At 40.7% G+C, this 12,522-nt stretch overlaps 1 protein-coding gene across 39 annotated transcripts in view; it reads left to right on the top strand.

Annotated features, from left to right (window-relative positions):
- ank2 (ankyrin 2) overlaps positions 1 to 12,522 on the top strand; it is a 524,159-nt gene that overhangs the window by 348,392 nt on the left and 163,245 nt on the right. For 38 of the 39 annotated variants that reach the window (XM_033023003.1, XM_033022993.1, XM_033023145.1 and 35 more), the window contains 4 exons: positions 4,150 to 4,248; positions 4,349 to 4,447; positions 5,237 to 5,335; positions 8,424 to 8,621. In XM_033023003.1, the coding sequence (XP_032878894.1) occupies positions 4,150 to 4,248; positions 4,349 to 4,447; positions 5,237 to 5,335; positions 8,424 to 8,621 (495 nt within the window). The remainder of the gene's footprint in view (positions 1 to 4,149; positions 4,249 to 4,348; positions 4,448 to 5,236; positions 5,336 to 8,423; positions 8,622 to 12,522) is intronic. The other variant, XM_033023122.1, reaches the window with a different exon arrangement.

Below are 12,522 nucleotides of genomic sequence, written 5' to 3' on the forward strand. Positions count from 1 at the left end.
TTTCGTGTCATCCGCAAACTTGGAGATGTTGCATTCAATTCCCTCATCCAAATCATTAATATATATTGTAAATAGCTGGGGTCCCAGCACTGAGCGATGCGGTACCCCACTAGTCACTGCCTGTCAGTCTGAAAAGGACCCGTTTACTCCTACTCTTTGCTTCCTGTTTGCCAGCCAGTTCCCTATCCACATCAATACTGAACCCCCAATACCGTGAGCTTTAAGTTTGCATGCTAATCTCTTATGTGGGACCTTGTCGAAAGCATTCTGAAAGTCCAGATATAACCCATCCACTGGTTCTTCCGTATCCACTCTACTAGTTACATGCTCGAAAAATTCTATAAGATTCGTTAGACATGATTTACCTTTCATAAATCAATGCTGACTTTGTCAAATGATTTCACCACTTTCCAAATGTGCTGCTATCCCATCTTTAATAATTGACTCTAGCATTTTCCCCACTACTGATGTTAGACTAACTGGTCTTTAATTCCCCGTTTTCTCTCTCCCTCCTTTTTTAAAAAGCAGGGTTACATTAGCTACCCTCCAATCCTCAGGAACTACTCCAGAATCTAAAGAGTTTTGAAAAATTATCACTAATGTATCCACTATTTCTGGGGCTACTTCCTTAAGCACTCTGGGATGCAGCCTATCTGGCCCTGGGGATTTATCAGCCTTTAATCCATTCAATTTACCTAACACCACTTCCCGACCAACCTGGATTTCACTCAGTTCCTCCATCTCATTTGACCCCCGGTCCCCTGGTATTTCCGGAAGATTATTTATGTCTTCCTTAGCGAAGACAGAACCAAAGTAGTTATTCAATTGGTCTGCCATGTCCTTGTTCCCCATGATCAATTCGCCTGTTTCTGACTGCAAGGGACCTACATTTGTTTTAACTAATCTTTTTCTCTTCACATATCTATAAAAGCTTTTGCAGTCAGTTTTTATGTTCCCTGCCAGTTTTCTTTCATAATCTATTTTCCCTTTCCTAATTAAGCCCTTTGTCCTCCTCTGCTGGACTCTGAATTTCTCCCAGTCCTCTGGTAGGCTGTTTTTTTTGGCAAATTTGTATGCTTCTTCTTTTGTTTTGATACTATCCCTGATTTCCCTTGTTATCCACGGATGCACCACCTTCCCTGATTTATTCTTTGGCAAACTGGGATGAACAATTGTTGTAGTTCATCCATGCGGTCTTTAAATGCCTTCCATTGCATATCCACCGTCAACCCGTTAAGAATCAATTGCCTGTCTATCTTTGCCAATTCACGTCTCATACCCTCAAAGTTACCTTTCTTTAAGTTCAGAACCCTTGTTTCTGAATTAACTATGTCACTCTCCATCCTAATGAAGAACTCAACCATATTATGGTCACTTTTGCCCAAGGGGCCACGCACAACAAGACTGCTAACTAACCCTTCCTTATTACTCAATACCCAGTCTAGAATAGCCTGCTCTCTCGTTGGTTCCTCTACATATTGGTTCATCTGCATGTTTATGAGAATGATGCCTAGATTAGGGGGTAGTAGCTACAGGGAGAGGTTGGACAGACTTGGATTGGTTTCTCTGGAACGCCAGAGGTAATGGGGAGACCTATATAGACCTATATAGAAGTATATAAAATTATGAGAGCCATTGATAGGGTAGACAGTCAGAACCTTTTCTCCATGGTGGAAAAAATCAAATACCAGAGAGCATAAGTTTCAGTGAGAGGGACAATGTTTAAATGAGATGTGTGCAGCACGTTTTTTACACAGATGGTGAGGAGTGCCTGGAAGGCACTGCTGAGGTTGAGGCAAATACCATGATGGCATTTAAGATACTTTTGGGTAGGCATATGACTATGTAGGGAATGGAGGGGTAGGGATTATGTGCAAGTTGATAGGAGGTGGTTTTGGCATCATGTTCAGCACAGACATTGTGGGCTGGAGGACTCTTTCTCGTGCTGTCTATGTTATTTGTTCTATATTACCTTGGGTAAAGTATAAACCTAAATTATGGACCATCCTCAAGTGGGGAATGCTCAGTAAAGAGCAGGGGTTTCTAAGTAATACAGACTCCTTAACACATTACTGCTGCATATCAAAATCATAAACTATAATTAAGCATTTTGGAGGTTGTTGATTCTATCTGAAAATTAAAATGTTTTACCTATCTTACATTTACAATGGTCAGCAGCATTTTTGGTCAGAAATTCAGTGAAATGTTCTTGTTACACAAAATAGCTCTGTCACAATGTTGACGACTTGGTTTACACATTTAAGAGCAGTAAAATTCACAAAGTGCTGGAGTAACCCAGTGGGTCAGGCAGCATCTCTGGGGAACAGAGATAAGTGATGTTTTGGCTCAAGACCATTCTTTGAACTAATTGTGGTGTGGGTGGTGGGGGAGAAAGCAAGAGAGGAAGGGCAGGACAAAGTCTAGCAAGTGATAGGTGGATACGCGTGAGGGGGCTTTTTGATAGCAAGATGGTTGGGCACAGACGAGAGATGAAAAGACAAAAGATGTGAGAAGGAGAGAAGATGAAACAACATAATTTAAAAGACATTTGGACAGGTACATAGATAGGAAATGTGTAGAGGGATTTGGGCCAAACACAGACAGGTGGAACTGGTGTAGGTGGGACATATTGTTCGGCATGGGCAAGTTGGGCTGAAGGGCCAGTTTCCGTGCTCTATGACACTGATTGAATGACCAAGAGAAGCAAATTGTGAAGTCAGAGGAAGGAATATAGGTGGAATGGGAGGGGGGGGGGGGACGGGATAAATGCTTTTGGGTCCTGATGGGGTACAGGGAAGAGAGGGAGGGGAAGGACAGGGTTGTTTGAGAGATAGTTGCCTAAAAATGGAGAATTCAATGTTTTGTAAGCTACCCAAGTGGAATATTAAGTGCGGTTCCTCCTGTTTGTGTATGGCCTCATTCTGGCAATGGAAGAGGCCCAGGGCAGAAAGGTCAGTGCGGGATTTGGGTGGGGAGTTAACATTGTTAGCAAATGTGAGACAGGAGGAGAATTTCTTCAAAGTATGCCTCCTTCCATACAGTATCATTCTTCAAGAATCATCAGTTAAAATACAGTTAACCAAGGGTTGTGAAAATGCACAAACTGTTCTGGTGTGTGAATTTTTTTATATTTACTCCGTAATTTAATATATTTATATTTACTCTATTATTGAACACTGTTGTTAAATGTGGCAAACTTTGTCCAATGTAATAATCTTTTGTTTATTTTTATATTAATTTCTTAGTGTCCTTGTGCATGGATTGTATTCCTTAGGAATATATAACTGGATCCAAATTCAATAAATCATGATCAGACCGCAACAATTTTATTGTTATAGAGATTAAGTAATGTAGCTTTTTTTTGGTAAGAAATACCCTTTAAAATAGTGAACTATTTTGCATCTAAAACTACGGTATAAAATGTGTGCCACTAACTATGAGAAACCTATTGAAAAACCTTACACTGGAATATTACCAGCAGTGCATTACGACCATAATACGAGCATTGGTATCAGTCAGTGCATGCTCCCAAACTGTAAAAAAAAGTTAATGATGGGTCCCTTTTGCAGTGTCAGAAAAGTGACCATGAATCTTGTGTTGTGTCTGAGATTGATTTTAAAAGGGAAACAAATGCTATAATTATGAGCAAAAAACAAACTGCTGGAGGAACTCAATGTGTCAAGTAGCAGCAATGGAAGGAAATGGACAGATAATATTTTGGATCAGGACCATTGAACAGTGTCTTGACATGAAACATTGTCTTTCCATTTCCCTCCATTGATGCTGCCTGACTTGAAGATGCTCATAATGGAGTAATCAGTATTATAAAAGTTTGACATGTTTTGAGAGTATGGTTTCTTTTGAATATTGCATTACTGGTAAGTATCAGATATGACTACAAACAGGTGTATGTAGAACCTACCCCTGTTCTTAATATTACATTGTGGGGTAATATAGCATAAACAATGAACTTACAGTGGTTCATTGTTGGAATCATTTCTAATCATTTTCCATACTGAGCTGCAGTTAAAATAATGTCTCATGTGATATTTGTGGCACTAAATCGACTTGAGATTTAAATGCATGATCCTGGGTGACTACTTTCTGCACGTTTGATATGAGTGTTAACCGGTTGCTTTTTTTAAACAGAATGGCTTTACCCCACTGCACATTGCATGTAAGAAAAACCGTGTTAAAGTCATGGAACTTCTTGTGAAGTACGGGGCCTCAATCCAAGCCATAACAGAGGTAGAGGAAGTTTTAATATTTAATCACTACCTCGGTCACACCAATTAAAACACATTTCATCCTTTTCAGAGAACTAAAATGCTATTGCTTTGTTTCACAGTCTGGCCTTACACCAATACATGTGGCTGCCTTCATGGGCCACTTGAATATTGTCCTCCTTTTGCTGCAGAATGGAGCATCTCCAGATGTGTCTAACATTGTGAGTATACAAGTGTGGAGTTGAGTCAGACAGCCCCCACAAGATGGTGAGGTATTGTAAAGGTTTTGATTTAACCTGAAATTCAGATTTCTACTGTGGTTGGTGGGTTTCAGATGTTGAGAAAGCCGCCAGTTGCAGTGATGCAGTTTCAGCCTTATGGATGAGGGAGGGGAATGGGGTGAAGTGGAGTTGGGGCAAGATAAATGTCTTCACAACACTGCTTTACGGCCAGAAATAGCATGAGTGGTTCTCCACAGCCCTTTCCAGCCCCATTCAACTTCTACACTTCCAGAAGCCATCCTCCTCAATGATGTCAGACATGTACTGGGATTGGTGCACTGAGCTCTCTAATCCCAGGTCAGAGCCTAATTAATTGGCCCACCATGTTCTTCAAGTTGAAGGACTGCTGATTCTCCTCGCTCATGTCACCATCTCCAAAGGTAGGGGAGTGGACCTATTTGGTTTTAGGTTATTCCACCCTACTCCCATGCCACCCCATTCCATTCCAACCCTGGCCATATAACCTGGCCTAATAAATATCTGATCCTTAATCTGTGCCAAAAACATTTCATTTGAACAGAAATTTTCTGAATTCAGCAACTCCTATGTTTACCCATCTATTAAAGTTATGAAAAGCATACTTTTTCTATTTTATGAGATTTTTTAAAGAACAACTCAATAGTTGAATGTTTCTGTATTTGATTGTAAATGTTATAGTAGTGTAGAGCTTGCATTTTCTAGAGCTTGTGTTTTGCTCCAGCAACTTGTGAATTATCTTCCTTTCTGCAGCGTGGTGAAACGGCCCTGCACATGGCGGCACGAGCTGGACAGGTGGAAGTAGTGCGCTGCCTACTGCGCAATGGAGCCCAGGTGGATGCTAAAGCCAGGGTAGGTATCCAGATAGGACAACACAACAATGTGTTTACTGATGATGCATTTCCCAATATTGATACTGATCATAGATGTAAAGGCCTTACACACCTCTTGCCAAGGGTGTCCAACTAAAGTTTAATAATGCATATTTTTATGCAAGTTATTGGGTGACCTAGCTTCAAAACTTAAGCAAGAAAGCAGTTTACTCCAATGTCAGGTGACCGTTTGCCCTACTTGCTGCTATTGTGCTCCCAGAATGTGGAGGGAAGACTGAAATATGGCACAAATCAGGATAAAGAAGATGTAAATCACTGAAATGTATTATTCCATTCCGTATTTCATTACACCAGGGTTCAGATCATATCTGTGATTCAGCTCGAGTTAGTTGATTAACCATGTAAGGCAGAACCATCAACAAGAAGATAATTATGATAATATCAAAGTAGGTACCTGTAACAAACTTTTCATGTTACAGTGCCTTTCAATGTTAAATATTGCAGAAAAGCATTGATACACAGCACCAAATATTATGATTGATTTTGGTTCATTTGAAAATAATGCATTCAATCAAACAATCCCCTGAAAAGGTGAGATTGCAGTAACAATATTTTTGTTGTAACCAGACATTGCAATATGTGACAAGACATACAAAAATAATTTGAAAGGATTTTTTTGTTATTGAGTTAGAGTCATAGAGTCAGACAGCGTGGAAACAGGCCCTTCGGCCCAACTTGCCCATGTGGACCGCACATGCCCCAACTACACTAGTTCCACCTGCTTGCATCTGGCCCATATGCCTCTAAACCTATCCCATCCATGTACGTGTTCTTTAAATGTTGTGATATTACCTGCCTCAACTACCTCCTCTGGCAGCTGATACCCACCACCCTTTGTGTAAAGGTCCTGTCCCACTGATGCGACCTTTCAGCGACAGTCTTCGACCTTCAAGCTCGAAGGCACTCGCCTGAAAAACCTCGAGCTGGATGGACCCACACACACACACACACACACACACACACACACACACACACACACACACACACACACACACACACACACACACACACACACACACACACACACACACACACACACTCACTCACTCACTCACTCACTCTCTCTCTCTGCAGGGGCCAGGGAAAACGGGGGAGCGCTGTCTGAAATTCACACCTGAGAAGGGGGGGGGAGAAGGAGTGGAGAGACTTTTAAGAAGCCAGACAACTTATAATAAAGTTTAGCGGACATTTTACATTACCGGTCGGTTTTCCTTGGTCCTGAAATCTCCAATGAGCCAATTAAAATGCAATGCCCGGTCAGGGAAGGAGATTACCTACAGCTGCCCTCGACTGCCTATAATTACATAGCGACCCCACTCCACTGCACTACGAGTTCAAAAGAAACATGCCGACCAATTTTTACTCGTGAAAATTTATTCAACATGCTGAAAATGTTTCCTCGACCAAACTGATGCTATGAGTATGCGGGAACTTCCCTCGAGCATGAAGGAGAGTTCCAGTGACATCATAGGACCTCCTAGTACCACCTGTCGACCACGCTGCGAGTTTGAGTCGAGGGCAAACTCTTCTAAACTCACAGATTAGGTCGCCGCAGTGGGACAGCCCCTTTAGTAAAGTTGCCTTTCAGGTTCCGATGAAATCCTTCCCCCCTCACCGTAAACCTATGTCTTCTAGTTCTCAATTCCCCTAGTCTGGGTAAAAGACTGTGCATTTACTCCATCTATTCCTCTCATGATCTTATACTAGCAATGTTACAACATTTTGAGATTTTAAAAATCAAGTCTGTAATTTATCCCATCAGATAAAGCATAAAAATAAGTTTAATTTGACACCTAATTCACTTTCATATCTCAAGTATTTAAAAAGTTATGGCCATTTTCATACTCGGAAATGAGCATCTTGTTCCCTATTGATTTTCTATGGACATAACAAAAAAGTTGTGATCGTGAACAGTCAAAAGCCCATAACTTTCTTAAAAATTAAGAGAACTGAATGAAATTTTCAGTTATCATAGATTGAAGCATTCTGAAACAAATATAAAATAATCTTACTTGGATGACCTGAAATTAAAGCATATAATTAGTTAGTTACCTAATTGTAGCTAATTTCAGACTTCAATTACTAGATCTAAACATCTATCCATTTCTTAATAAATTATTAACATTTTTAAATAGCCTAAATGTCCAAATAATATTCACAAATAATTCACAATAAAACATGATTTTTAAATCTCATTTACATTAATTTATAGACCAAATGGAAGGAATTCAGTGTTCAATTGCTGTAAATAAATGCCCATTTAAATCAGCTTTCCAGTGGGTCCCTGTGGAACGCGCTGGTTTAGAACGTTCACATTGCGGTAGATTTGTGCCCCAAATGCCCAGAAAAATACTGCGCGATATAATGGGCCCAAATGAGCTACTCGCAATATTAAATTTTGTATAAAGGGATCTTTAGAAGCCCTTTTTAATGTAAAAATATACAACCTAACTTCTGCTATTTGCTTTATGAGACCCTGCGGTTGCTGGCGGTCGCGGGTTTACAGATTGATTTTTAAACTACTATAACTATTTTACGAGGCCTTTAAACCTAATAATAGCTTTTGCGACGGGGTCTTCCAGCGATTTTTCGTTAATAATTAACTAGGCTGAACATTTTCGATTGGAACAGCCGAGAGAAAATCGCGTTTTAAACCCGCCCCCTCTAAACGGCGCCAAAATCGCGCACACGGGCAGCGGCAGATTTTCAAAGACGCTTCAGGTAGGCTTTGCAACATACCTACTTATACACCTCTATTCAATTGTTCTGAATATTAATGTGATTATCCGCATTTAAGAGTTGAATAAAATGAATAATTTGCTTGTGATTTGTTATTCAAACTACATGGAGCACGGATAGAGTGGTATTCAAGTTAACTATTTCTAAGAAAATCATTTCGCAATATCTATTTATTGTCCCTAAGAATTCTTTAAGTCAGGTTTTAATATTTATTTGATACAAAAACATGCAGACTTCTTTTTTTTAATCTTGTATTTTAGCTACAGTGAAGGAACAATATCTAGCATTCATGCTGTTTATTTCCCCAGGAGGATCAAACTCCTTTACACATTGCCTCAAGGCTGGGTAAAACTGAAATAGTGCAACTGCTGCTGCAGCACATGGCGTTTCCAGATGCGTGCACCACCAATGGCTACACCCCTCTGCACATTTCTGCAAGGGAGGGTCAGGAGGATGTGGCTTCCATTTTGCTTGAGGCAGGTGCTTCACACTCATTGGGCACAAAGGTAAGACATTGTTTGATGGAATGGGAAAATGATGAGTTAATATTGAACTGCAACATTATAAGACGACACAGCCATTTAACATAGTGCTGACCCATTGCTTTGAACAGCTCTATATGGTAAACGTCTATGATTGTGTGGACTGAAAATCCTGGAGGGACTGATAGAGATAATAAATGGTCTTTTTACAGGCATTTTCTGGATATTGTGATTCCACCAGGGAGGCCTCATTCCACCAGGGAGTGGAACTTTATACCATTTTAGTTTTCCATTTTCTCTTCCTCCTTGGCAGTTTGACAATTACTAGTGTAGACCAAAGCAATGCATCAGATTGTAAATGAGAGTATTGTGTTTATCTCCCCATCCCTGATGCTTGCTTCTTTGCTTCTTTTACTAATTACGGTTCCCTTGAATTGTTTGTTACCTGCTGCTGCTTTTTTCCCACTTTCAAACTAATGTTGTATTCTTATTCATTAATTTTAGGACTAATGCCTCCACTTTAATCTTAAAAAAACACTTTATAATGCACTGGAAGTTAATTTAGGTGGTTCATCAACCAAAATATCAATGTTTTCGTCAATCAGAAGAACACCTTCATCACAGTGAATTTTTATTCTTTTCATGTTAAACATGCGAGTATTATTGACAATTTCAAGTGGAATGGAGACTGTCAAAGTTAATCTGGGTTTCAACATAGTGGGAAAGATGGGAATTTTTTATCACTCGGTCTGATTCAGTCAGACATGAATTTCCAGAGAAAAAAGAGAACAAAATTATGAAACATTAGCAGGCCAGGCAAAAATGAAAGGGGGATAATCTCATTGAAGAGGGCATATATATTTTCTTGAGGTTGATGAGTCAAAAGCAGTTGGGCATGCGAACATACCCACCAGACTGATTGAGTGTAACCAAGACATCAATGCAGGGAATTTTGGCTCGGAGGAACACACAGATATTTGTTAGCTTGACTTGCCAACTGATTCAGATGATATTATGAAGAAAACAGTGGTGGTCTGCATGGGAACAGATCCTTCGGCCCAATTTGCCCTTGCCAACCAAGATACCCCCATTCCACCAGTTCCATTTACCTACATTTGGCCCATATCATTTTAATCTTTTCTATCCATGTACCTGCCCAAATGTCTTTTAAATGTTGTGATAGTACCTGCCGCAACTACTTCCTCTGGCCGCTCGTTCCATACACCCACCACCCTCCGTGTAAAAATGTTGTCCCTCGGGTTTCTATTAAACCTTTGTCCCCCCCTGTCACCGTCAACTTATGATTGTTGTTTCCCCAACTCTGGGTAAAATACTGGGCATTTACTCTATCTATTCCCCTCATGATCATACACTTCTAGAATCTTCTATCATTCCTCATCCTCCAACCCTCCATCGGATAAAATCCTAGCCCATCCAGCCTCTCCATGTAGCTCAGGTCCTCATGTCCTGCCAACATCCTCGTAAATCTTCTCTGCACCCTTTCCAGCTTAACAACATCTTTCTTATAACAGGGTGACCAAAACTAAACACAATACTCCAAATGTGGCCTCACCAATGTCTAGTCCAACTTTACGATAACCTCCCAATGTCTATACTTAATACCATGACTGATGAAGGCCAATGTACCGAAAGCCTTCTTGACCCCCCCCCCCATCCACCTGTGATGCAACTTTCAAGGAACTATGTACCAGCACTCCTACATGCCTCTGCTCTACAACACTCCACAGAGTACTGCCATCCACTGTGAAGGTTTTGCCCTGGTGAGATATCCCAAATGCAACACCTTGCATTTATCTTTATTAAACTCCATTAACTATTCCTCAGCCCACCTGCCCAACTGATCAAGATACTGTTGCAATTTTTGATAACCATCTTCTTAATCTACAATGCCACCGGCTTTCATCTGCAATTTTGTCAATCATGCACATTCTCATCCAAATCGTCGACATAAACCACAGGCACACTGATCCCTGAGGCACAGCACTAGTCACAGGCCTCCAGTCCGAAAAACATTCTTCCATCATCACCCTTTGCTTCCTTCCATGAAGCCAATTCTCTATCCAGTCGGTTAGCTCTCCCGGGATCTCACGCGATCTATCCTTCCAGAGCAGCCTACCATGTACCTTATCAAATGGGTCAGCGGTTGTGGGGCGATTTGATAAAAATATATAAAATTATGAGTGTCAAAGATGGGGTAGACAGTTAGAATTTTTGTCCAAGGGTGGAAATGTCCAACACTAGAGGGCATAGCTATAAGGTGAGAGGAAAGAAGTTTAACGCAGGCATGTTTTTCCATAGACAGTGGTGGTGGCCTGGATTGCCTTGCTAGGGGTGGTGGTGAAGGCAGATACGATAATGATAATCTCCAAAGCCCTTTTAGTAGCTTCGAGATTGGTCTTTAGCAGTGTGCAAAGTATCATTTATACACAGCAGCTTGTGAATTGAAACATAGAAACATAGAAAATAGGTGCAGGAGTAGGCCATTCGGCCCTTCGAGTTTGCACCGCCATTCAATATGACCATGGCTGATCATCCAACTCAGTATCCTGTACCTGCCTTCTCTCCATACCCCCTGATCCCTTTAGCCACAAGGTCCACATCTAACTCCCTCTTAAATATAGCCAATGAACTGCTTCAACTACCTTCTGTGGCAGAGAATTCCAGAGATTCAGCACTCTCTGTGTGAAAAATGTTTTTCTCATCTCGGTCCTAAAAGATTTCCCCCTTATCCTTAAGTTGGAATGATCTTGGTTCTGGAGTGGAGATAATGTAGATTAAACTCTTAGGTAGACAAAAATGCTGGAGGACCTCAACGGGTGAGGCATCATCTATGAAGAGAAGGAATAGGCGATGTTTCGTGTCAATACCCTTCTTCAGACTGATCATTAAACTCTTGATCATTCATAGTCATACAACACAGAAACAGAACCTTCACCCAGCTCGTCCATGCCGACTAAGATGCCTCATCTAAGCTAGTCCCATTTGCCTGTGTTTGGGCCATATCCCTCTGAACCTTTCTTATCCATATACCTGTCCATGTGTTCATCCTATAGTAAAGACACAAAATGTTGGAGTAACTCTGCGGGTCAGACAGTATCCCTGGAGAACATGGATAGGTGGCACTTTGGGTAGGAACCCATCTTCAGACCTGCCCTGAAACGTCACTTGACCTTATTCTCCAGGGATGCTGCCTGACCCGCTGAGATACTCCAGCATTTTGTGGCTTTCCTTGGTAAATCAGCATCTGCAGTTCTTTATTTCTACATATTCATCCTATATATTTGTTCAACTCCAGAAGGAGTCTTAGTTCAACATAAAGATTGAAGAAAATATTAGTGATGACGCATATTGCTTGACAGCAGAGTGCCCTGAGATTGTCAACCTTGCATTCCATCCTGTAGCAGAGAAAAGAAAGAGACTCATTTCTGAGGGGAGTGAAATTTAAGAAGGATCCTCCAGTCACCTTCAATCAAAGTAGTCAAATACTTTGTGATGTGAGGAAAAAAGATGTAAAATACTGATGCTGCTGCCATCATTTCTCTTGGAGCTGTCTCACCCTAGGTCAGGATTGATCTCAGGTCTATGATGCTGTGAGCCATGAGTTTACCTACTGTGCAACCCCAAAGAGCCATGCAATTACTCCTGGGGGGAAGGTGGAGAATAAAAAGCAATAAAAGAAAATGAAAGAAAAAAGGCAAAGAGCAGTTTTCACTTCTAGTCATTGAATACTTGCTAAACACAATATTTACAATTGCATATTCTAAATATGCAGGTGATCATTTGTCTAATAAGACAAATGCAATTTAACAAGACATATTGTTAAGCAATTTATTTTACAGTTTCAGCTAATTCACTCTCACTCAATTTTCCCAATATGGCTCCTAAGAGACACTGTGTATATTAA

The sequence above is a fragment of the Amblyraja radiata genome, chromosome 1 (genome assembly GCF_010909765.2).
Source record: "Amblyraja radiata isolate CabotCenter1 chromosome 1, sAmbRad1.1.pri, whole genome shotgun sequence".
In the NCBI taxonomy this organism is placed as follows: domain Eukaryota; kingdom Metazoa; phylum Chordata; class Chondrichthyes; order Rajiformes; family Rajidae; genus Amblyraja; species Amblyraja radiata.